At 35.4% G+C, this 27,652-nt stretch overlaps 1 protein-coding gene across 10 annotated transcripts in view; it reads left to right on the top strand.

Moving 5' to 3' along the window:
* The window catches only part of Ppfia2 (PTPRF interacting protein alpha 2), a 419,795-nt gene that overhangs the window by 343,286 nt on the left and 48,857 nt on the right, over positions 1-27,652 (top strand). For all 10 annotated transcript variants that reach the window (XM_051139913.1, XM_051139910.1, XM_051139912.1 and 7 more), the window contains 8 exons: positions 219-310; positions 8,621-8,756; positions 12,124-12,344; positions 14,140-14,377; positions 16,135-16,164; positions 17,945-18,075; positions 19,928-20,082; positions 24,457-24,550. In XM_051139913.1, coding sequence (XP_050995870.1) covers positions 219-310; positions 8,621-8,756; positions 12,124-12,344; positions 14,140-14,377; positions 16,135-16,164; positions 17,945-18,075; positions 19,928-20,082; positions 24,457-24,550 — 1,097 coding nt within the window. The remainder of the gene's footprint in view (positions 1-218; positions 311-8,620; positions 8,757-12,123; positions 12,345-14,139; positions 14,378-16,134; positions 16,165-17,944; positions 18,076-19,927; positions 20,083-24,456; positions 24,551-27,652) is intronic.

Here is a 27,652-nt window from a genome sequence, read left to right on the forward strand (position 1 = left end):
ATATATCTAGAATTTATAAATACTAGAGCATGGAGGTAGTTTTGGTGATTTCTGTTGTTGGCAAATTCATGAAAGGTAAGCAAAAACATATTCTCTGATTTTATCTAGTGTTTTTCAGTAAATTGTAATCATTTCACTTTTACATATCTGCTTATTTATAATTAATGTTCATACATTGGATGTGACCATCATCGGAGTAACCACTTCTTGATTTTTAGGAAAGATTAGCAGAAGAAATTGAGAAGTTGAGATCTGAACTTGACCAAATGAAAATGAGAACTGGCTCCTTAATTGAACCCACTATATCGAGGTAACATTAAGTTAAATTATTATTTGTGGTTAAGCAAAGAACAATGTAAATTTTCTTATATTTTAATGCTCTCTTAAGTAAAATAAAATCTTATATATTTCAGTAGACATTGTAACAATGTAGGTAGTTATTAAATGAAAAATGAGAGTGAATATAAAAATTGCATTGTATTCTCAAAGTAGACATTACCTTTTTCTTTGTTGTTTTTATTAAATTATCTTATATTTAATATTGAATATATATTTTCTCATATAATATATCCTGATTATGATATGGTCACCCACCCTTTATGCCTCTCAGTTCCTCTTCACTTCCCCTTCCATCTCAATCCATACATACCCTTTCTGTATCTAATTAGAAAATAAAATGGCTTTTAGAGATAAACTTATATAATATGATACAAGAGAAAGTAACATATCGGAAGAGGACAAAACAAAGTGAAAGAATCACAGAAAAAGGCACAAGAAATATTATATAGATGCATAGAACCACCACTTGCTCACATACTCAGGAATCCCAAAAATCACTTAATTGGAAGCCATAATTTATACCCTTAGGACCAGTGCATTCTACCTCAGTCTTTCTGAGTTCATGTACATATTAATCCTGTTGATTTTAGAGGGTGTTGTTTTTTGGTGTGCTCAGTCATCTCTGTGTGGTACACTCTCCCCACCTCCTCTTCCGTTGGGTTTCCTGAGCCACTAGGGGAGGGACACGGAGGATATATCCCATTTAAGACTGAGTATTCTTAGCTTTCTCATTCTCTGAATATTATCTGTATTTATTCCTACCTGCTGTAGGTGATAGCCTCTCTGATGATGGCTGAGCAATGAGCTGGTCTATTACTATAGTAGAATGTCATTAGAGTTATTTTATTGATATTTCTTTCTTGGAGCAGCAGTGTTAGGTTTTACCCTCATTCAATGTGCTAGCTAGTCTCTGTCTTTTAAGCAGCCAAGCATCATTAGGTATGAGTTCCATCTTAGAGAGTGGGTGTTAAGTCAAGTCAGATATTGGTTGGTTACTCCCACAGGCTTTGTTCTACCATTGCCCTATCATATCCTGTAGACAGTTTACCATAGTAGACCTAAGTTTTTTTTAGCTGGGTTGATGGCTACATTTTTTTTCCTTTGGTAGTCTGCAGACTATGTTCCTATACCAAAGATGCACCTGTTGGTGAAGGTTCTGTGTAGGCACCAGTTCAACTTCTCTATGTTTAATGAGTTTTGTAGGTATTGTCCTCAGCAATAACGACTTGCTGTAAGTTTATGGAAAGTAACCTGTCTTGGCAACAGCCTGGGTTGTTCATGGGTTCTCATAGGAACACTTTGGCTAACAACTCAGTGAGCTGTAACCCAAAGTACTGAAAATTTCATTTGGTGGCAATAGATATCCAGGTGGGGCTGTGTCTCCCCACTACTTGGCAATTTCATTTATATTGCCTTAATATATATGTATATATACATAAATATATGTGTATATGTACACATATATGTATATGAAGCTACTACTGTGTTAAGTTTCCATAATATCACCCATGTGGCTCTTCACTGTAGCTGTCTCTCACTGTTCACCCTCCTCATCTCCCTCTTCCCTTGCCCTCCTCACTTGATTTGGTACCTGCTTCTTATCCATCCATAACCATCTACTCTATATTCCTTTCCTATGGAGATGTGTCTATCCCCCCTAATCCCTTACTATATACCTATCTTCTGTGGTTCTATGTATTGTAGCTTCATTAACATTGCCTTAAAAGCTAATATCCACAATTAAGTGAATACATACCATATTTGATTTCCTGGGTCTGGGTTACCGGACTCGGGATGTTTGTTGTTTGTTTGTTTGTTTTGTTTTGTTTTGTTTTTTGTTTTTTTTTTCTAGTTTCAACCCTTTACCTGAGAAGTTCATGATTACATTTTTATATTGTCTTAATCTTTTTTCTTTTTTATTATCATTTATTCACATAATATCACAATTGTCATCCCCTCACCCTTGTATTCCCATTCCCACCCTTCCTCCCCTTTCTGCCCTATTCCCCTTACTTACATCTCTTACAGGTGTGGTCCTCCTCCCCCACCATCTAACCACAGCCTATCAAGTCTCATCCTGCCTACCCTTCCTCTGTGTTCTCACATGGCCTCCCCAACAAAGGGCAGTGATCTAATCACAGGCACCAGAGTTCTGTAGGTGGCAATTCCCTGCTCCCCCCCCCCAATTCTCCATGTGGAGAAGGAGCTGACTGCATAGTAATGTGCCATTGTGTGGATATATTACACTTTCTTTAGCCATTCATCTGTTAAAGGGCTTCAGCAATGTTTACAATTTCTGACTATTATGACTAGAGCAGCAACAAACATGTTTGAGCAATTGTCTCCATGGAAGGCTGAAGCATCCTTTGGGCATTTTCCCAAGAATGCAATTGCTGGATCTTGGAGTAGATCAATTTCCAGCTTTTTGAGGAACCATGGTCTTCTTTCCATAGAGGTTGGGCAAGTCTGTATTTCCACCAGTAATGTGTTACTATTTCTCTTATTCCACACCTTTGCCAGCATGAGCTGTTACTTTTTTTTTAATTGACCTTAGCCATGCTGAAGAGTATAAAATCTCTTCAATCTCAAAGGAATTTTGATTTGCATTTCCCTGATAGCTAAGAAATGCTGAACATAAATTTTAAGAGTTTCTTAGCCATTTGAGTTGCTTTTTTGAGAATTCTCTGTTTACATATACACATCATTTTCATTGCACCATTTGTTTTCTTGATATCTAGATGGGGTTTTTTTTAGTTCCTTTTACATTTTGACTATTGCCCGTCCTATCAAAATTGTAGTTGGTAAAAACATCTTTTCCCATTATGTAGCTTGCTTCTTTGTCTGAATGACAGTGTTCTGTTATTTAAAAACTTTTCAGTTTCATGGGATCCCATTTATTAATTGTTGATTTCAGTGTCTGTGTTCTGTTCAGAATGTATTTCTTGTGCCAATGAGTTGAAAGTTATTTCCCACTTTCTCCTCTTTCAGATTTAGTGAATCTGGTTTTGTGCTGAGGTCTTTGATCCATTTGGAGTTGGGTTTTGTCCCTGGGTGATAAATATGGATCGATTTGGATTCTTTTACAGTAGTCCATCCAGTTTGACAAACACCTTTTGGTTTTAGGTGTCTTTTTCAGTGCATTTAGGTGCATTTTAGCTTCTTTATAAAAAATCAGGTGTCCCTATGTGTGTGGATTCTTGTCTGGGCCTTCCATTTTATTCCAGGATTGGTTTTTCCATTGATTGGTGCATCTTTTTATCCTAATGCATGTCATTCTGCATCCAGCATGTTGGTGACCTGAGTTCTGTTGGCTGGTCTAGGCACAGCTTGCCTCCAGACAAGGATGGAAGGACCTTGGGATCAAAGGTTCAAAGGTCCCATTTCTTTCTTGCTCATGGGGATCGGGGAGTTAGAGAGCTTTAAGGTGAGGCCCCTTGCCTGGGCACTAGGACAGGTTCCCTGTCTCACTGGGGATCAGCACTGAGATACCAGCAGTGGTTGAGCAGACCCCAGAAGCTGCAAAGGAGGTTCCACCATTGTTGCCTGACCACCAGGCATCCTATGCTGGTTCACCCAGAATAAATGGAGTCTCAGATAGTGATGGTGAAGGGAATGGTGAGGAAGAGAGCTATCCAGAGAGCTAGTGAGCAGGAAAGAGCCCAGAAGAGCATGGCAGCCAGCCTGTATTTATAAACCTTGGGTAGTGGGGAGGGGGTTTGATGTTGAATGTGTCTGATTCACTAGGGCTAAAGTATACTTAATCTGCACACAGTGATGCACTAACATGGGGGTCCTATCACAAGAAGGAGAAAACAGTAGTGAATTATCCTATGTGTGAGAGGATGATTTCTAGGTACAATTAAAAATCATTTCCTGGAGGTTAGGATCTCCTCAGCATAGGGTGGGGTAGTTCCAGGAATTCCCAATGCTTGTTGAAGAAGTTCCTTACCAGGAAAGGGTCACACCTGTAATCTTCCTTTAGGGCTATGTGACACTCTTTACAAAATCAGGGGCTACCGGATCAGGTGGAATGAGAACTCACTAAGAAAAGGGAGTCTGGGCTGGGAAGGAGGCAGAGGCAGAGGCAGGCAGATCTCTGCGAGTTCAAGGCCAGACTGGTCTACAAAGTCTAGGACAGTCAAGGCTACACAGAGAGACCCTGTCTCAAAGCAACAACAACAATTAAAAAAAAAAAAAAAAAGGAATTCTGCCTTCATAGATTGAGAGGAAAATGGCTATCCGGAGAAGTCAGACTTCAACCTTATCCAGTAGAGTCCCACAAATGCATTCAACACAGAATATGATAGACATTTAAAACAACTGAAAAAACATCTTCCTTTTTTAATCAGTTAGAAGTTATGATGAAAACTGGAACGACATATGAAAAAAAGCACTTAGTGGAATTTAGCCATGTTCATCTGTTCTATTCATTAAAGAAAGAAGACATGAAATAAGTTAGTAGGTAGATAAATATGTAGGATGATAGATACATTTGACAATAATATATGTGTAATTTAATTTTTTTCTTATGTTTGTTATGAGGCAATGAAATTGATTCAGCTACATATTTTCTGGGAAGCACTGAGTGATAACATTTGAAACTTTGACTACTATTGGTTTTCAGAACTCCACTTATTTTAAACTAATAATATTATCTCCACAAGAACAAAAATATATGCCTACTTTGCTAATAACTGTGTCCCCAACATCGTACAATCTCCATGGCCTATAGTGTCCTCCTGACAAAAAATGCCTGATTGCCTAAAAGTTCGTGTTTCAAAGACCAGATAAAATCTAAAATAAAAGTTAATATAGGATAGGCTGGAGAGATAGCTCGGTGGTTTAGGAGCATTTGTTGCTCCTGCAGAGATGGAGAATCACCTGGAAATCTCGTAGTTGCTAAAAACCATGTGTTACTCGAGTTTAAGGGCATCAGACTTCCTCTTTTGACTTTTGCTGGTACCAGGCATGTACACCAAGCACACAAATACATGTAGATTATTTCTACATTCAGTAAATATACATTCAATAAAAATAAATATTAAAATGTTCCTAAAGAGTCATCTGCTCTTTCAAGAAGAACTATAAGTTAACACAATATTAAATAGTTGAGTGTTTAAGAATTTTGTATAGTTTGTGAAATGCAGTTCTGTGGCCACAGAGATACTCCAAAAATAATGTATATGACTAAATTAGTCATATGTGCCAAAGAAGAAGAAGAAGAAGAAGAAGAAGAAGAAGAAGAAGAAGAAGAAGAAGAAGGAGAAGGAGAAGGAGAAGGAGAAGGAGAAGGAGAAGGAGAAGGAGAAGGAGAAGAAGAAGAAGAAGAAGAAGAAGAAGAAGAAGAAGAAGAAGAAGAAGAAGAAGAAGAAGAAGAAGGAGAAGAAGAAGAAAGGAGAAGGAGAAGGAAGAATAGCTGATGAGATATTATAGAAATCAATGCATGGGGAAATCAAAGTCTAATCAACACATTAATTTTATTTTATTATGTCCAAATGTCATGTCCATATTTGTCATATTATGTCTCATATATTGTTGTAAAAATATATAAAGTTCCATGGATATAGTAAGGCCTCCTGAAAGCCTAAAGCCATAGCATTCACCTACAAAAAATTGTTGGGTCCATAGCAAGTCCATGTATGTGAGAATGAACACTCTTAAACTTCAGATGGACATATATGCCATTTGGTATGGGAAATCATTTTTCACATTGAGATCTCACCATATGTTTTTCATATAAATATGTATAATTAATATCTGCATGTTATCATACTTATTTTTCAAATGAATTAGGTTAGAAAAGAGTTTTTATTATATAGTCATATCACAGGTAAGCATTTATAAAAGTTAATAATACAGTTAAATGTATGACTCTACAAATCATTTCTTAAGGGAATGAAAGACATTTCTCTAACATACTTAGACTTGTAAAACTCTCTCCTAAGTCATGTACAAAATGATTTGAAAATTTAAATAGAGTAGAAATATAGCCTTTCTTATCTTTTGTTAGAGAACAAGCAAAAAAAAAAAATCGGACAAAATGTAGAGAGACAAGCAGTAATTTTTTTTTTAGCAATCAGTAATTTTTATATGAAGTTTGTGCAGTGCCTCTTCTTCTAGATTGGTGTGAACTCACATGTTTTCTACCGAGATCTATTAACCATGTTTTATTTGCCAGACAGGGATGCACTAAGGCTCCAGTTATGATTAAAACAGATGTTTTTGAAAGTAAACAGGGGAAATGCTACCTTGTAGACTCTTGCAAAGATGAAGTACAAAAGAAGTAGAATTGCATGTGGCAATTGGACATTTAAACTGAAATTCGAAGAACGCTAGTTATATAAAAGTGTTAAGAGACTGTTCCAGCAGAAACAACAGCGTGTTCAAAGGTTCAGAGATGAAATAAAGTGTAAGCTATTGAAGGAATTGAATTCCAGTCAGTCACGCTGGATGGAGAAGGACAGGAAGGAGTAAATAGCTAAAGTGAATCTGAAAAATAAGAAATTCTAAATTATAGAGAGCTCAGGGGGACACCAGGGTGTTGTAAGTACAATGTTGATGTGTGGGTTTTGCTTTGTTCCATATTTTTTTTACAATGATATAGAATTCAGAGAAAACAAAATAAAACAAGAAAACCATTTTCAATTGGCATGTTGTAATATTAGACACTCCACCATGATGCCCAAAGGAACATTGAACTGAGTAGCCACTGGTGATACAGACCTAGATTATATTGATGTAGGTAGTTTGTGGATTTTATTTCTATCCTTTCACTCATTGGCTCATGAGAACTGATAAATTCTTCACTGTGTAGAAGGTGTATTGTTTGGGCTCAATAATGGTGACTAAAATTAATCTTTATGCTCATAAAATGTAATAATTTACCCATTGCTGTTACCCAACAGACTAAGAGTGAAGCCATTTCTGAGTATGGCTTGGTTACTTTCCTTTTCTATATGACTCAATCAATCCCAGTCAAGTTGATTTTCAGTTTATTTTCATTGCTGTAACAATATGTGTCATCTGTTTGAAAAATGATTCCTCATTTCATTTGGTCTAATTAAGCATCTGCTAAAACAAGATCTCCCTTAACTTATGTCATCATCTCCTACTGTTGCTAACAGCTGGAGCTCATCTCAACTTTATAAATCTTGACAAATAGAAAATTAATGCTTATCTATAATCTCAAAGTGAGTTAACAGAGAGGGTATCATCAATCAGCCAAAACCCCAAGTTGAACAGAAAACACCTACTAATGATATATCTGTGATTTCATTTTATAGGACAGCATGAAATCGCTTTTGTTGTCATTATTGTGATTACTGAATAAATTGAATTTGCTGTAAATCTATATATGGACAATGTGCTCGACTCTAAGTTGTAATTGCAGTATAGTTTATTACCATGTTTATTGGAGGCTGGTGTGGTGATATTTTTCAATTGTAATTTTCTAACTATTTCATCTCTAAGCAAATTGCATCATCAAGTGTGATACCCAAGATTTGTCCTCATCTTGTAACTGGGATTTTCCCAAACCTAAAATCCTAGTTATTTACTAGGATAAGATTATCCAATGTAAAGCAAGAATGTTACTGCTCCTCTACGTTGGGCAATAGAACACTGCAGGTTAGAAAAATGTTAATGATTTCCGCTATATTTTATAAAACTTAAAAAGTCCTAAACTCCAAAGTGGATACATTTTTCAGTATCATTTACATTTCTGTATCATTCGGTATCATTTCTCAGTGAAACATTTAAAAATAAAGCAATAAATGGTAAATATTAAGATATATATACAAGTAAGCAAAAAAAAAAAACCATAAGAATGTCTATAATTTAAACCAATGGATTTTGACTATGAATGTTAGCATGCAACACTTACTACAACATTGGTTGGGGAGGAGGGTCCCACCTGTCAGAGAGAGAACTAGGGGAGAGGAATAGGGTGGAACAGGGAGGGAAGGTGGGAACAGGAAGTAAGAGCAGCGAGAGATAACAATTGGAATATAATGTGCATAAATTATAATAAATAAAAATTAATAAAAAAGAAAATAATAAGAAACAACCATGTTATAAGCATAGTCTAAAATGAGAAAACATTCATTATCTTCAAGAATGAAACTCTACTGTATCTTCTGACACAGATGCCCAAGACATAAGAGGAACATACCTGTTCTTTCCTGAAGTTTATTTACTTAAGAGATTCTGCATTATTGGTAATTTAAAAACATGTAGTGGTAAATTTAATTTGTGAGACTTGATTTTTTTTTCTGTTTTCCAGAACGCATCTAGATACCTCTGCTGAGTTGCGGTACTCCGTTGGGTCCCTCGTTGACAGCCAATCTGATTACAGGACCACTAAAGTAATACGAAGACCAAGGAGAGGCCGCATGGGTGTGCGAAGAGATGAGCCAAAGGTAAATGCTTTCTTTCAGCATTGGTCATTTTAGCTAACTATATGGTGCTGTCCTAGAGATAATTTCTATTGGAAGAGAATCCTGAATGCCAGTATTAATTTTTGTTAATTTTGAGGAAAGAAAACTACACATTTAAAATTAAATAAAGTAAAGCATCTAATATGTACCAGACTCGACCACATATTTATTTATTTGCCAATATTAACTGTGAGACTCAACTAACCTGGGACCAGGAGGCCTTGTGGAGACAGAACCAAAAAGGACCATATATGGACTGGACCTAGGCCCCCTACGCATATGTACCTGATGGGCAGCTTTGGGTAGGTCTCCTAGTAGGGAGAGAGGGGTCTGTCTCTGACAAGGACTTTTTTTTTTAATAAAACCCATTTTATTTTTTTTAATTTTTTATTAATTTATTCTTGTTACATCTCAATGGTTATCCATTCCCTTGTATCGTCCCATTCCTGCCTCCCTTCCATTTTCCCCTTACTCCCCTCCCATATGAGTGTGATTGAGGGCGACCTCCTCCTCCTGTATATGCTCATAGGGTATCAAGTCTCTTCTGGGTAGCCTGCTATCCTTCCTCTGAGTGCCACCAGGCCTCCCTATCCAGGGGACATGGACAAATATGGGGCACCAGAATTCGTGTGAAAGTCAGACCCCACTCTCCACACAACTGTGGAGAATGTCCTGTCCATTGGTTAGATCTGGTTAGGGGTTCGAAGTTTACTGCATGTTTTGTCTTTGGCTGGTGCCATAGTTTGAGCAGGACTCCTGGGCCCAGATCCGCCCATCATAAGAAATCTTTATACTGATTTTAAGGTTTAGGCACCAAAAGAGTAAGTGTTCCACGTAACAGCGCTAGCATGCTGATTGATTTAAAATTAAAGCTGGAAGCAGGAAGTGACAGAAAGCATGTTTTTACCATGGCATTATATTGTCAGGCAAGTGGATATTTGATCCCCTGGCATATATAGTATAAATAATATATTTTTATCTAAAATTAAGAGAATGTTTTCTTTTAATATTTTAAAAACTCCTTTTAAAAGTGCATGCAGACTTTTAAAATTACCTATGAAGTCCTTTTCAAGATGAACTGCTACTTTGCCCTTTAGATCTGTACATTTTTGTGTCTAGATTTTTAAAAGTCGTATATGCATGCTATCTTTAAATCATGTCCACCATTGCCCTCTGTGATGCAACTACTCTTGTGCTGCCCCCTACTCCCTCTGAAATTCATCATCTCTTCATTAATTATTATTGCTCCATATATATTTATATACTAAAAACAGCCTACTTAGTCTATTATTGCATTATTATAAGAGACTCAGACCATCTTGTGTGAAGATGGGCCGTTCTCGTTACAGAACATACATGAAGCATGTTCTAATGATGATAAGGACAGTATAAAAGAATAAATTTTAATTCTATGGAAATTTTCAGATATGAGTACGCTTTTGGGTGATAAGTTCCATCATAGGCCACAGGTAAATTAATCTTTCACAGTACTATCCAATATTTGTGGAAAACATGGAAAATATAAATGCACCAATAAACACAAGATAGTCTCAGTTCTTGTCTTCTTACATGAAGAAAAATTAATTTGCTTTTTTGTTACCAAAATAATTAGTAACACAAATACTACTTCAGGTCTGTAGACATTAATTCAATATTCCTCATAATGTAATTTTATCTTTCACATAACTCATTTTGCATTCAAAATCGTAGTGAAATTAATTACATTAAGAGCAAAAAAATTCTAGGGCTAGTCTATTGGGATCATGGCTGACAAAATAATTCATCTAGTGATTGCTCAAAACTCTCAAACAGAGTTTTTTAGGGTAACATAAAAAGCATAAGCCCATTTAGAGTCCCAATAAAACAGGCGGTAAACTTTAAGCCCCTACCCAGTTCTAGCCAACGGTCAGAACATTCTCCATAGTTGAGTGGAGAGTGGGATATGACTTTCTCACGTACTCTGGTGCCTCACATTTGACCATGCCCCCTGGAGGGGGAGACCTGGTGGCACTCAGAGGAAGGACAGCAGGTTGCCAAGAGGAGACTTGATACCCTATGAGCATATACAGGGGGAGGTAATCTCGCTCAGGAACAGTCATAGGGGAGGGGAATAATGGGAAAATGGGGGAAGGGAAGAATGGGAGGATACAAGGGATGGGATAAACATTGAGACGTAACAAGAATAAATTAATAAAAAAATTAAAAAAATAAAATAAAAATACTTCCTAAAAAAAAAGCATAAGCCATTAAAGTTGCCATGCTTGTGTTAAAAGTTTAGTGGAGAGTGTACAAGTGAACATGACAGTAGAAATAAAAGTATGTTGTTTTCAGATGCTGGATATATTATTTTGTTCAAATCTTCTAAGTGAATTTTAAAAAGACAATTATTATGCAGTATGCTACCTGATAATATTTATGTGCTCATCTGTTCTTAAGAAAAGTGTAGATGTGATGAATTACTATAAGAGATGAAAATGCTTGAATTACATTTAGAAATCTGAAAAAAAAAAAGTGCTGCAAATATGGAAGCTTAAAAAATAACTGCCACCTTGAAAGCTGGTTGAATATAAATTTTTTTTAATTTTTAATAAATTTATTCTTGTTACATCTCAATGGTTATCCCATCCCTTGTATCCTCACATTCTTCCCTCCCTCCCATTTTACTCTTATTCCTCTCCCCTATGACTGTTCCTGAGGGGGATTTCTTCCCCCTGTATATGCTCATAGGGTATCAAGTCTCAACTGGGACAGAGGGGAGGACATCCTACTGGGACTCTAGATGAGAGAAGCATGGGAGAATAGCAAAGTAGAAGGATCCAGAGGGTCCTAGAAACCTACAAGTAGAACATTATGGAAGGCAGATTTGGGCCCAGGGGTCCCATTCATACTAAGGCACCAGCCAAGGACAACACAGGCGGTAAACTTTAAACCCCTACCCAGATCTAGCCAATGGACAGAACATTCTCCAAAGTTGAATGGAGAGTGGGGTATGACTTTCACAGGAACTCTGGTGCCTCATATTTGACCATGTCTCCTGGCGGGGGAGACCTGGTGGCACTCCGAGGAAGGATAGCAGGTTACCAAGAAGAGACTTGGATATAAATTATATGTAAATTTGTCATTGCTGTTCCTGCTGAAATACTGATTTAAGTAAATGGTTAATACCTGCCATCTCATAGGTTTCAGGAAATATTTTTATTAAACCAATAAATTCAAATATTACAATGCTGTCTGCACTTGACTGGGCAGCTACTGAAGTCATGCATGCATGCTTTGATGTTCCTGTAATTATCAGTTTTCAGATTACTTCTTTTAATATGAGCATCTGATTTATTCACTTACGATTCAGGTGAAGTCTCTTGGGGATCATGAATGGAACAGAACTCAGCAAATTGGAGTACTAGGCAGCCACCCATTCGAAAGTGACACTGAAATGTCTGATATTGATGATGATGACAGAGAGACTATTTTTAGCTCAATGGATCTTCTCTCCCCAAGTGGTCATTCTGATGCCCAAACTCTAGCTATGATGCTTCAAGAACAACTGGATGCGATCAACAAAGAAATAAGGTATCAAGGTTGATGGTGTCAGGAACTTAGAAAACCCTAATACTTAAAATATTCAATAATACTCAAGCTGTCAGACTTGGCATTTCCTGGTGCCTTGTTGGGTCAGATGAATATTAGTATATAAGTCTCCCTCATGCCTTCTCTCTTTCTCTCTCTCTCTCTCTCTCTCTCTCTCTCTCTCTCTCTCTCTCTCTCTCTCTCCCCTTTCTCTCTCTCTCTCCCCCCCCCCTCTTTCTCTGTGTGCAGATGACAGCTTGGGATTGGATAACTTGTTTGAAAAATAGTCCTTGGAAAAGTCTGAGTCACTTACTCTCAGCAACTATTTGTTATGTGTAGCTCTTTGTGTATGATTGATATCTTGGGATATTTCTTCTGTCTACTTTGATACGTCAATTGGTATTGTCAACTGTCAAGTCTTATTTAAGAAACCACACGCTTGAGGTTTCATTGATGCAACTTCATTGTCATTTATGGGAGAAGCTGTCTAACAGAAGACATCCTCTGGCTCTCAGGGCTTCCCCCCCACCCCCTATGCTTCCTGAGCCTGACTTAGGTGAAGGGTTTGTGTTGTACATGTGTCAGTTAGGACTGTGCAGCCTATAGTTAGTTATTATTTGCAACCCATTTTTACATAGATTTCTTTTTGAAAATTAATTAGGAGCTAAAGAAATGGCTCAGTGGCTAAGACTGTCCTTACAATACAGATCGGAGTGGATCTGATAGCTGTTTCTGGCCTCCACGGTTGCCGAAAACAGGCATGGTGCACAGACAGATGCACACGCACAAAATAAAAATAAATCCCAAAAAGTAATTAATATTCTTCTATGTGTAAGTTAGATTTCCCCAAATTTATATTTTAGTAATGGACAACTGAATTAATCAATACATTATTTTTAAAATCACTCCAATATACTTAAAGATAAGACCTAGGTTTTATGTGGGTTTCTTTTTAAATAAATTACTATAACTTACCTATAAGTTATATCTTACATACATATATATATATATACATATATATATTGCAGTTCTTGGCCACTCAGAGAGGTCAATGATAAGTCCTTCCAATATTTAGAAAGTATATACATAACCTTTTAATTTGTGTAAATTCCTTAAAAATAAAAAAAATTAACACATATACAGGAGATAATTTAATGCACTAGCTTGAATACTCTATTCATCATTTTGTGTTCTGGATTTGTGAATGAGTGTGTGAGTGTGCATGTGCGTTTGTGTGTGTGTGTGTGTGTGTGTGTGTGTGTGTGTGTGTGTGTGTGTGTATAGAGAGAGGGGGGGTGGGGAGAATCTTAATGTGGGCTCTCCTACAATTTCTTTTGCCACCCAAGCGGGCTTTGACCTCATTATTGTGTTGTGTCTCTCTGTCTTTCAAGAAGTGGAATAATAGACATATACAACCATGCATGGCTTCATTTTTTAAACTTAGAGCCAATGAATTACATAGAAGATGTGTTTCGATTATTACTTTTCTTCATAGTAGAAATGACAATGTTTCATAATTACACATTATATAGAGAGGAGGTTGTTCAAGTGGAAAATTCCATTATGCAACTAAACATGTAGAACTTGAAATTTCAAGTATTCACCATAATAATTTTAAAAGAAAAAAATACTTTTCTCAATCAATCATAACCAGTAATTCCAACCTCAAAAAAAAAAAACCTGGCAATGCTTAATTTGATAAAAAAAAATTCACAGTATGTATCTGAGTAATTTATTTGATGAAATCTAATTGCCATTAAGCAAGATCATAATAGAAATAATTAATTCTATTTTCTAGGTTAATTCAAGAAGAAAAGGAATCTACAGAATTGCGCGCTGAAGAAATTGAGAATAGAGTGGCTAGCGTTAGCTTGGAAGGCCTGAATCTGGCAAGGGTCCATCCAGGTCCTTCCATCACTGCCTCTGTTACAGCTTCATCTCTGGCCAGTTCATCTCCCCCCAGTGGACACTCAACGCCAAAACTCACACCAAGGAGCCCTGCCAGAGAAATAGACCGCATGGGAGTCATGACCCTGGTATGAATGTATCCAGAGAAACTTGACTTGATATGGTTATTCCTTCTTTAGTTAACACTATGGGATATTTCCTCTCATCTGTTTTTCTTCTGTCTGTTACTATTTACTTGCATGTATAGTTAATGGGTAAATTTGTTTATCACAACAGTCATTGTGATAGTTACGATCATTAACTACTCACATTATAGCTTGAATGAGCAGTAGCCGTTAACTATGATGAAACTTTCTCAAAGTCCCTAGGAAGGCAGGGATATAAATACACATCTTTTGGCAGGTAAGAAATACATCAATGCCTTTAAAAATATAGCTAATAACAAACATTTTGTACTGTAATACATCAAGATAAAAATGTATGATTTTGTAATATACAATTTCTATAAGAGCTGCCAATAGCATCACATCTTCAGTATTTCTTTTCATATTTTACAGAAACATTTTCAAATTTTCTTTTTTATTTTTTCATTTATTGTTACATGTGGATATTTAAAGACATTGGATATTAAAGAACTGAAAACAAATGAAAAGGTCACATGCTAAAAGTAACACAGGAAAGCCTCTGATTGGAATGACTACTGCATGCTACAAATGTAGTCATTTTTTGTCCATCACAGCATGTGGTAAGAGAGCACTTTCTCAGGGAAGGGAAGACATAAATAAAGCTTTGAAAGCATGGATTAATTGCCTGTCCTAAAAATGTCTATTAAGTGGAAGTTGAGTTTTCTCAAATGTGCTTGATTCCAAAATGATATAACCTTTTGTCTTGAAATTTGTTGAATAAATTGAAATCATTGCAAAAATGAGGTAAAATACTGTTTCTGTAGTGAAGATAAAATTATAAAATCATGATTAAAATAAAAGTTTAGTGGGGGAAACTAGTTGAACTACAAATAAATATTATACACTGTAAAATATTTAAATGAATAATTAAATGAAGGAAAAAATAGTAATACCATAGGTTCACCTGGATTTTATGTAGTACTTACTTTCAGAAAACATTAAATTGACTATGAAAGTATATACTGTTTTCATCTCTATGGTTGTATGCCCCCCACCACAGTAGAGAAGTTCAATTCAGTGTTAAAATGTTAACAAGTATTTTTTCTTAAATGATGTGCAATAGAGTTAATAAAATTTTTTCACTTACAACTAATTTATATAAATACATAAGTATTAATTTATAAGTCTATCTAATTTGCATATGTATAGGGATACATACATTATTTCACCATAGGGGGAAATCATATGTACTTTTATTTTATGCTTAAAGGATTTTAGTTCACCGTTATGAAACTTATTTTATATAGAAAGTTTAGATATTATTTTGTTTTATCTTGAAATTGGGAGCTGAAAGAAAACTATCTATATGGGTTTGGAACATTGTTTACATGCAAATTCTACATTATGGAAATGTCTAAGCAGCACAGTCTACATAAAATAAAAAGAACTAAAAAATTGCCCATTTCGGCCATTTCATCTTTCTTGGTGAACATTAGGATACTTGATATCTAAAATATTTTAGAAGTAGAGAGGAAAATGATGAATCAGAATAATAATTAACTAATCACAACACACCTCAATACAATGTAGCTCAAAGGCTTAATCAGTGCACTGAGTTATACTCATCAGAAGCGCTGACACGTTATGCTCTGCTTATAAGAAAAATCTAGAGATCATTTCATTAGATGCTAACAAAACTGTAACATCATTCAATGGGGATCATTAATTGTTTTTCTTTTATGTTGCTTTTATTAATGCAGCCAAGTGATCTAAGGAAACATCGGAGAAAGGTATTGTAAATAAATTTTACATGTTTATTAGTTGGGTATCAGTTTCTTTTATAGAGCATTTAAAATACTATTGTCCAAAGTACTTTATAGCATAGAATAAACATTAATGTATATATATATATATATATATATAAATATATAAATATGTGTGTGAACCTCCCATGTGTATTTCCAGAATCATATATATATATATATATATATATATATATATATGTATGTATATATATATGTATACACACTTATATATGGTGTGGTGTTGTTGTTGTTTTAAAAATACTATTCTAAGAACAAATACTTCAAAATCATATTGTTTCTCTTTCCTAAGAAAAGGTTCATTTTTGAAAATTAACTTACAAGCCACCCATGGCAGAGTGAGATACTTTAAGATCATTATTAGAACAGTACCGGTGGCTTCTTTGTTTTTCCACTACTGGTTGCTTTTAACGTTGCATTTATTGTTAGTCAGTGATGACAGACCGACATATCTTGGTACACCTGTCAAAGAAAACTTAACAGTTCTTAAACAGTTTCAAAAGAAGAGGGAACTCTGTGCCCTAACAAAGCACCAGGGGTCGCCAAGAGACAGTAGTAAGAAGAAAACATAGCTGGGAGCCATTTGAAGGTTTCTTTCAGAAAGTAAAGAAGAGGCAGGTTAAGGAAGTTTTAGGATTGATAGAATGAGTTCAGGTGGGCAGGGCTGTCTAACGCCTGCTCCTGGGCATTGGGCAGGTTATCACTAATAGATCAAGAGGGTCAGTTGTATCAAGACTGAGCACTTCCTCTTTCACAGTGTCCTGGCAAGGCAGCCCTGCCAGGGGGAAATGATTGAAAAGCAAGCAACAAAGACCTTGTCAGAAACAGGCCCACTAACTTTTCTAGGGGACCCACATGAAGACCAAGTTGCCCATTTAGTACATGTGTGTAGGGGGCCTCCAATGGCCAAGTTATTTTTTAATCATCATTTTATATTTCTCTCTCTTCAAAAATGAATGAGTGTGTGTGTGTGTGTGTGTGTGTGTGCGCGCGTGTGTGTGTGTGTGTGTTTTGGGATTCTAAACAACGTAGTTCTTTACTGGCATTCTTCTCACCTTTTCTGGTTTCATTTTATGCTTATATTCAAAATTTTCCATAACTTGTAGAGAAATAGAACAATTTCAAGAAATATGGTCTTCCCTTTCATTTTCTCACTGGGGAAAAAAATCTTTCTCTTATAACCCACTACAGGCTTTATACATGCTTGGTATATGTTTCATATATATTGACTAATTTAAACCACTTTATTTGATAAATCATATTTTATCGGTTTGTCTTCTCTTTTCTATATCTCTGCTTAAGCATGCCTTTATGATGAGACACTATTTTCCTTAGTAAATTTCCTGAAATGTCTTCAGGGCCTTGTGTAAAAAGCATATATTCAGGGACTCTCAGTGTGGCTCAGAGGCATGACTGTCTTATCTCAGAGGCGCTGGGTTCAGTTTGCGGAACTGAAAATAAAAGTGTGTGTATCCATATATTACAAGAAAAGCCTTTGTTTTAATATATGTGATTGTTTCCTGTTAAACTATATTTTTATGTAATTAGATCATTAGTTTCAAGAAATATTAGCTTCACTCATAAATGGATATGAAAACCACACCATTAATAATAAGAACTTGTCTGTGTAAGGCATGTTTGTTTGTGTTAGAATTACCCTAGTACCCTAATCGTAAAAATTTTTCCTCTAAGGCAGTTTCACTTGAAGTTATAATTAGCTCATTGAATGTCCTGCTTCTGTTTTTAGATTGCAGTAGTGGAAGAAGATGGGCGAGAGGATAAAGCAACAATTAAATGTGAAACTTCTCCTCCCCCAACACCCAGAGCCATTAGAATGACTCACACACTTCCTTCTTCCTACCACAATGATGCCCGGAGGTAAGATTCAAGCCAGGGCACAGTAAGTAGTTTCCTCCTTAAATTCATCTTCTTCCTTCACTGTTGTCAAATAAATTGTTATATAATTTGTAGAAAACTAAGATTCAAGAGATTACTCAGTTTGAAGAGTGCTTACTGCTTTTGCAGATGATCAGAGTCTCCTTCCAATCACAGACTTCAGGTAGCTCCTCCATATATATAACTCTAGCACCAAGAAATCCAACGCCCTCTATTGACATCTGCAGGCACCTGCACTCATGTGCACATGACTCACGTACAGACATACATAATTAAAAATAAATTAATATGTACATAATTTGACTTGAAATATAATTCTCCTTCATGTTCTTTCTCTGTTCTCTCTTTTTCCATATGTCTTGTGACACATGAGAATTTCTGATTGTGTATCAAACTTCTACTTTCAAAATTAACAGACTAATACATATATATTTTGGTGTTTTTGTTAATCAGCCAACAAGCAAGTGAGGATTACTCTTCTATATTGAGGAGGCATTTTTGTTAAATTTATGACTACTGATAGATAATTATAGAGATTCTAGAACAAGCTTTAAAATGTGTACTCTATTTTTAAAAGGCGTTTAGTTCTGAGAACTCGTGTCCTGGGCCTCGTTTATTGTATATCCTACTGTGGTGATTCTAAGTCCTCAGATAAGAAGACTTTAGCATTAAAATGAACAGCGAACAAAATATTTTTTAAGCGTTGAGGAAACAGTTCACATGCCGTATGATTCTTCATAATGTTCTATCCAAATGCCTAAAACTTTCAGACTGACCTCTGTGTTCAACATCATGGGTGTGTCTCAGCATTCAGTTTACGTCTTACACCCTAGAACTTCTTATTGGTTATCAATAGCAGCAGCATTTATGAACACAAGCACATTGACTTAAAGATCAGCGCATCTTCTGATTAGCAGCTTCATGGCAAGCACTTTTGAAATTTGGGATTTCCGTGCTGACTGGCATTTCCAACTATTTGATTGGCTTTCAATTCCTACCTTCAAAATTTATACTTCTTTAAACCCAAGAGCAGAAGATGATATTTTAATATATGGGAAGCTCTTTCTTTATGATGCTTAGAGTGTAGAAACTCAAATCACCCAGGGTTATTAAATAAAGCTTAAAATTGTATAGATGAGCAAAGTATAAAATGTTATAGCAGTAGCTAGTGAAGTCCTCTCATTAAGACACTGCCAGACGTATTGATCAGAAATGAGAACTGACCGACCATTTGGAAGTCATTTCAGTTTACTGTGCATCTAAGATGGTATTTTATTGATAGCCATAGATCAGAAAGACAACAGTGAGCATTTGTAATGTTTTGCTTCTAGATTCCAATAAGATGGCATTTATCACAAATTAGTCTTAGTCTTAAATGAGTAATAAAGAAAGAAAGATAGATAAAAGTATCACCCATGAAGACAAGGTTAAATTAGCCACTTGAGTTTCACAATTAACAGATTGGGTCATTCTGTTTAAAGTTAGAAAGAAAAAAAAAACTGAAAAAAGTAATGAGCCATAATGCTCTATAAAAAGACACTAAAAATACAGTTATTAAATTGGACTAAGATGACTGATTAGTTTGACAATGCACAGGATTAAGAGAAAAGAAGTTATTTGAAACAAAATGATATTTCATTCCTATTAAAAATTTGAAGTACCATGGAACCAAGGAAGATACCTTTCAATAACTCAGAGAAGAATGAGAAGAAAAGGAAAAATCACACCCAAAAGCTTTTACTCCTTCTTTTTGTTGTTTATAAAGGAGAGAAGCCTGTATACATTGTAGCTAGTGCATTAAAATGAGCAGTCATTCCTCTTTTGTGTCTTGCAGCAGTGTATCTGCTTCTCTTGAGCCAGAAAGCCTTGGGCTTGGCAGTGCCAATAGCAGCCAAGACTCTCTTCACAAAGCCCCAAAGAAGAAAGGAATCAAGTCTTCAATTGGGCGCTTGTTTGGTAAAAAAGAAAAGGCTCGCCTGGGGCAGCTTCGTAAGTTTGGGGCTTTCCCTTTCTATTACCACTTGGACTTGTCACTTCTGAGTGTCCCTGTGTTTCATTTCTCATCTGTAAGTTCCTTTTCATGCCCAGTGAGCTTTCAATTTGGCAAGCTTTGTAAAGCCAGTTTGACTAACTAAGCTCAACAAAAGCTTGGGCATTTTAACGCTAGTTTAATGACTTCGCACTAACGCTGTAAATTGAGTTTTATTATTGCCCTATTTTTGTGTGTGTGTGAGTTAACAAAGTCTTACTAATTTTCAGAACAGAGACCACCATAAAAGGAGCTGGAGAGAGGACTCAGTTGATAAATGCCAAACATAAAGTTATGAGGACCTCAATCCATATTCCCCTGAGCACATGCGAAAGTCAGTGTGGCAGCAAATGTCTGTAACTCCAGTGCTGGAAGGGTCAAAAAGAGATGGATGCCAAGAGCTTCCTTGCCAGTCCTCCTAACTACATCAGTAAACTAGGTTCATTGACTGCCACACAATAAAAAGATAAGGTGGAGAATGATTAAGGAAGAGAGCCACAAGCACATGCACACACACACACACACACACACACACACACACAGACACACACACAGATACACATCTATATTCACATGTGCATACACCTACAATAGTATTATAGACAACACACACACACACACACACACACACACACACACACACACAAATCCAAGTGTACCAGGCAAAAGAAATCAAAGAATATGCTATCTCTTAGAGTGCATATGAATATAAAATCTTAATTCTGTGAATTTAAAATATTTTCTACAGAAAAGAGATGAAGCCTATATACACCAAAAGGATTTAAAATGTCCTATTATGTAACAGAGTGCGAGGGGACAAAAATATGAGGGACAAGTAAAAGCTATCACAGTTTCTCCCTAATTACTCTAAGGAATGTAAACAAAATTGAGAGGAAGAAATGAAGCCTTAAAAACTTGGCTAGGAAAATTATTGTCAGTGGCTAATAATATGAAAACATTAATTACTGCTCCTGGGAAAACTCTAGGTAAGTATATGACCATGAAAAAAGGCATATTCATACACAAAAAACATGTAAAAAGTTACAATTAAAATTGCTGATATAAGATATACACCGCTGGCACATTTTGAAGACTATTGTCTATGTCCCTATTCTATTGGTGTGAAGCCATACGACGAGCAAAGCAACTCTAATGACAAAGAACACTTGTTTAACTGGGGGCTTGCTTACAGATTTAGAGCATTTGTTTAACTGGGGGCTTGCTGACAGATTTAGAAGCTCATTCGGGAACACCATGGTGGGAAACAGACACAGGGGCAGGAGCGAAGAGCTTTACATCCTTTATCTGGAACAGTATGAGAGAGAGTTGGGGAAGGAAAGAGACAGAGGAAAAGGGGGGGGGAGAGAGAGAGAAAGAATCATTCTGTCTATTCCTCTTTAGAATTAAATTATTAGTAAATGTTTAATTAAATATTTTATTTTTTACATATACATGTATATTATTTTACATATATATATATATATATATATATATATATATATATATATATATATATAATAGATTACCTATATCAAGGAGAACCATGACACAGTCACAATCAGGAATTATATAAATGTGACATTCTTAGTGTTTTGGCTATTTGTATTTGACAGACTTGAAGAAAACATCTTTCCTATCTTGGTGCATCTAAAATTCTGAATGTAAATCCATTGTTAGTGTTAGCTAGAGTGATAAAAATTACTGAGTATGTTCTGAGGTTACTAAGTTAAAGAAGCGATTATTTATAGGTAATGCTCCGTCACCTAGGCTTAATTTCCTGCTATAGCACCAGAGGATTACTGCTCACGATGTCCATGTTTTCAAGTTAGTGACCGTAAATGTATTCAGAATCTCTTCCCTGACACCTGTGGTGTGTAACCACACAAGCGTCTGTCATGGAAAGCTGAGCCGCCATGGGACTGTGTTAATAGCATAATTCAATGGGGCAGCTGAATCCTCCTTGGATTTCTATTTCCCTTAGTCATAGAAATATAATATGGGAAATAAAAAGCTCTTTTTAAGTATAAATCTACATGCCAGTGAACAGTTTTCTGTATCAAACTTGCTGACCTATCATGGTCTGTAAGAAATTATTGGCCATCTTAAGTATATTGTAGCCTAACTCACATTCACGTGCTTAAAATGCTTGCTAATATTGGGATAATTTATTCACTAACATTTTATTTCGCATATACGCTTATCTTGGATTCTATAATTTAACCTTTTCTCTTTAAAATTCTTTTGATTGCCCTTTACACATACTTTTTAAATATTTATTTTTAGTTGAATTTGATGAAAAAAATACTAAACGAATGAGAATATTTCAACAAAATTGTATTTAATTGGGATACCTAAGGTATCATCTAAAGTCTAAAAAATTACACAGTCTTCTACAAATCTAAGCTATATTTTATATTCTCAGAGGCTACTCATTTTCAAAGCAGAATATATGAAATGTGGTCAATTATAGTTACAGTCATATGAACTCCTCCACACTCAGGAAGTAGCAAAACCTATTTGTGGTCTCATTATAGATTTTTTTCCCCCACAAGTTCCACTGCTTAAAAATGAGTGTTTTATTTTAAAAAGCTGAGTTCTAGAAAAAAATTAAATCATAATTTAATTGTTCTTTAATTACCCTGAAAATCAAAATGTCTGATCCATCCAACAATTTGGATACAGGAAGCACTTCATCACTTATCAAAAAGATTGATCTCCTCAGTCTACACTGAAGCCATATGGACCAATTAATAATTTTATGAGTTTTAAGTCAATCATTCACTTCATTTCCATTTTTAAGAGAACATTTTTATTGTTTCCATCTCATTATAAATGATAATTTATGGATGTACAGATTTAAAAATGTTCCCGAGGATGCTTTGAGTTAGCCACTGGATGGCTTTCTAACTAAGCACCACAGGGAGTCTCTTATGTAATAAAGGCCTTTCCTCAGCATTAATTGCACATGAATATAAGGAATAAAACACATTTGGCCTTCTATCTCCATTACACTGAATTAAATCTGGACAGTAACTCATGTGTTTTGATTAAAGGAGACTTTTACAATTATCTAGCCCAGTAATAATATTAGCAAGCGAAGAGTTAAGTTAATTTAGATCAATATTCTGTATTAATCATCTCCAGCTTAACAAATTATTTGCTAAAATAAACTATGAAAAGCAGTAGTGACTAATTTACCATTTCTTTCTGGCAATAATTGAGAAACCATATCATAGTCAAGTCCTCAATCTTTATAAAAGAAAATATACAAAAGAAATGAATGACAGTCGTCTTCAATTGTAATTTTTTGGTATGTTGGTTAAATCTGGAGAATGATATTTGTTAAAAATGAAGTTATTATTTATTATTGGTATCAGATTATTATTATTTGAAAATTATGTTTAAATATAAACTTAAGTCCCTTACATTTAAAAGTATATGTATACCTTCATTCACATGAAAATATGAATAATTTTAATGTGACTTCGTGGCTTTCACATACACTAAATATCAAAGAGAAAGAAGGATGCAATATTAAGCCCACACTTTTTAACTATAATTTTCAATTTGTTAATCAATAATCATTTAGGGGTTTGGAGTGAAATAATTATGTTTAAAAATGTGTCTTTCCTTAACTGACACACATGAAATATTCTTGAAAACACCAAGACTATGCATACATATTATAATTCCTAACTCTACTAATACTAACACTAATTCAAATAATTTTTGTTATAGTAGATAAAAAATATAATCTTACTAGGGTCTTTTGAATAAATTTGTTTAGGCATATACAAATCAAAGCAAAAGTTGTCCCAGAACAGATGATGGCTCCTTAGATTAGAATCTAAGACCCAGCTGGCTGGACACAGTGAGTTTCAGGAACCCCATGTGCAGAAACGTTAGAAGCCAGCTCGACCCTATGAATTCTTTAAACTTGGGAAGGAAAGCATGCACCTAGGTCTCTACTCAGAAGACTGTTTCTCACAGTAAACAAGATATGACTCATGGTCCTCACTCTTACCTTTCACTAGAACACTCAAAAAGAGAATGACCTAGCACTTTGAATTCTGTACAACTACTGCCTGTTGGTATTCATGCATATTTATAATCTTCCACATCTATGCTTGTGCAAATAAATAACACGTACTTCCTTTTGTATTGGCACTCTCAATGCGGTATGTATAACTTGGACCTTCCCTGTAAAAGGAATAGAAGGGCAATCCTAAAAGAAAAAAAAAATGTCTTTGAGTAAGTGCTCCAATAAACCTTTGAGATGTCAACTTCAGAATGGACGAAGAGCTTTATCTTGATTTCAAGTCACTTCTTCGCAGGAGGCTTTATGGAGACCGAAGCTGCCGCACAGGAATCCCTGGGCTTAGGCAAGCTTGGAACTCAAGCAGAAAAGGACAGAAGGCTAAAGAAAAAGTAGGTTTGGAGATTAATCTTTCTTATTTCGCTCACATTTTACTATGTTGCTTTATCCTTTTCTTTTGCAAGGAATTTAAAAAGAAAGACATAGGAAATAAAACTATGTAACAATTTCCTGGGTGCTATATCAAGAAACTCAGTGCTCATGTGCCACAGTGATAATGAATTGAAACTTCAAATTAGTACAAATTCTCCCATACAATGAACCACATAATTTTAACTAATGACCAAAGCAATGGCTTCAGAACTTAGTTACATATGGCATATTTAGATGGAGTGTTCACAACAATATAATACATAACTGAAGTCAAATGAAGCTCTAATTTGGGATGGCGAAATGAGAATGATATTCTATGTTTCCTCTCATAACAGTTATTTGTCTAGTCTTCATAAAGGAGGATTTAAGAGGAAAAATATTTCACTGACTGAATATAAGCTTATTTTAGGTAGGAACAGATTGTTTGGCACCTGCCAGGAAACTGATAGTGTATCTTTCCATTCACACGTAATATGGAACATTTAAATTGCTTGTAAAATTGGAAATTTTTGAGTTTCAGCAGCTGTTAAAAAGGGATTCCATGAATAACATATTTTTAGCTGCATAGTAACATTTTCAGTGACAAAAAATTATCACCCCAAATGCAGAGTGTTTAAAAGCATTATTATTTCACTTTATGCCCAAGCCTCTTTGTGAATTGCTCCATCTCTGCTCTCTAAAGTATTTATTACATTGTTTTCATGTTTTTTATGTGTCTGCATCATGCCACTAAAGAATAGTCATTGCTCTCAATAACAGTTTCTGATAGATAGATTTCTACTGTTACAGAGCAGTGGCTTTTCAAGTTAGTTCACATTTTCTCACTCTATTTGTGTTGCAGATATTTACCAATAAAAGGAAACTTAAATATACATATTGTAGAAGAATTAATTAGCAGCTACTTATTAGTTGGCAATAATTTACTGGAACTATTTATCCAGACCCAATAGAAATGCCATCTAGGAAAAATATTTTGAGAATGTTATATCTTGAATCGTATTCAATGCTCAATTGTGAAATACTAATCATAACTTAAAGATACATATCAGTATTTGTCATAGCCTGCTTCAAATATCTTTATTTGTATAATCCTACTAAAGATGGAGTCATTAATTTCATAGCTATCCATAAAGAATATTTTTCAATGAATCAATATTCTATGTTTTGTTTATATTCTGTTTAGTTTATTACAAATATAAGAGAAAGATGATTAAAAATAAAAGGTCTGCCCAAAGGACATAGTTAATAAAAGAATACACAAAGTCATTTCCCTTTATATTGACTACTCTACACAAGAACCCAGTGCAATACATCCAGTGCACTAAGACTGGATGGGGTTAAATGCTTACATTTACTCAGCATTTGCATGAAACTGTTGCAAAAAGTGATGTTTAGGTGTGTCCCAATTACCTTCAATTTATACCATTTTCAATTTGTTATTCTTAATGGATTTTGGTGTCTTGTTCTCAAGCCAGAAGTTTTTTTGTTTTGTTTTGTTTTTTACTATTTTGTATCAATAGTCTTGGTGGTTCTCATTCAAATTTTTAGTGTTTCATTCAGTTCTTGCATTCACTCTCTTAGTGTTTAAGGGTTGAGACAGAATTTAGGCTCTTGTGATGTTTGTCATGTGAGCTAATGCTGCATGTGCCATGATACTAAGATATTACCCATCATCCTCTCTTAGTTCACTGGATTATAGGTGCATTTTTCTGTTCAGTGGAAACGAACATCTCTTTTCTAAACTTTACATTGAGAGCAATAAGAAATAAGAATTTTGCATCTCACCTTTGTGTCTCTCATCTTGATCATTAAGTGCTAATGTCAATTTCTTAGTCATCCATCCAGTTTTTGAAACTTGAAGCTATTTGTTTGAAGTAGTTTAAAAGTTAATTCTAACCATGCAGACATTAAACACAAATGCACAGAATAATGTAAATAGCATAATTAGCAAAATAATAAGTTAGAAAAAATCCAGAAACCCCTCCATTTCTGAATAAGGTTCAATTTGCCCAAATTTTATGTAAAGTCTAGATTTGGCTTTTTTAGGGTTCTGTCTTAGTTGTTTTTTTTTTTTTTAATTTATTTATTCTTGTTACATCTCAATGTTTATCCCATCCCTTGTATCCTCCCATTCCTCTCCCCCCCATTTTCCCATTATTCCCCTCCCCTATGACTGTTCCTGAGGGGGATTACGTCCCCCTATATATTCTCATAGGGTATCAAGTCTCTTCTTGGCTACTTGCTGTCCTTCCTCTGAGTGCCACCAGGTCTCCCCCTCCAGGGGACATGGTCAAATGTGAGGCACCAGAGTACGTGAGAAAGTCGTATCACACTCTCCACTCAACTGTGGAGAATATTCTGACCATTGGCTAGATCTGGGAAGGGGTTTAAAGTTTATCTCCTGTATTGTTCTTGGCTGGTGCCTTGTTTGAGCGGGACCCCTGGGCCCAAATCTGCCTATCATATTGTTCTACTTGTAGATTTCTAGGACCCTCTGGATCCTTTTATTTTGCTGTTCTCCCATGCGTCTCTCATTTAGAGTCCCAATAGGATGCCTTCCCCTCTGTCCCAGTTTCCTGGTAAGTGAAGGCTTTTGTGGGACACGCCCCTTGGGCTAGTATGCAGATATAAGTGAGTATATACCATTTGATTCTTTCTGCTTCTGGGTTAACTCACTCATTATAATCATTTCTAGCTCAATCCATTTATCCACAAATTTCGGGAATTCCTTGTTTTTAATAGCTGAGTAGTATTCCATAGTGTATATGTACCATAGTTTCTTTATCCACTCTTCTATTTTTTTTACTCATTGCTGTACAAAATATCTAACAAAAGTCATTTAAAGAAGGAAAGGCTTAATTTTGGCTCACAGTTTCAGGGAATACAGTCCCTAATGATGGGGAATGGGTATTGGTAGGAGCAAGAGAAAGCTGGTCACATTGCATTTACAGTTAGGAAGTAAAAAGTGTTCAATACTGATGCTCAACTTGTTTTGTTCTCTTTATTCAGAAGAGGAACCCAAGCCATGTGGCATAGCCCTAGCCCATAATACCAGCACTTGG

Source organism: Acomys russatus, chromosome 31 (genome assembly GCF_903995435.1).
Source record: "Acomys russatus chromosome 31, mAcoRus1.1, whole genome shotgun sequence".
NCBI classification, from domain to species: domain Eukaryota; kingdom Metazoa; phylum Chordata; class Mammalia; order Rodentia; family Muridae; genus Acomys; species Acomys russatus.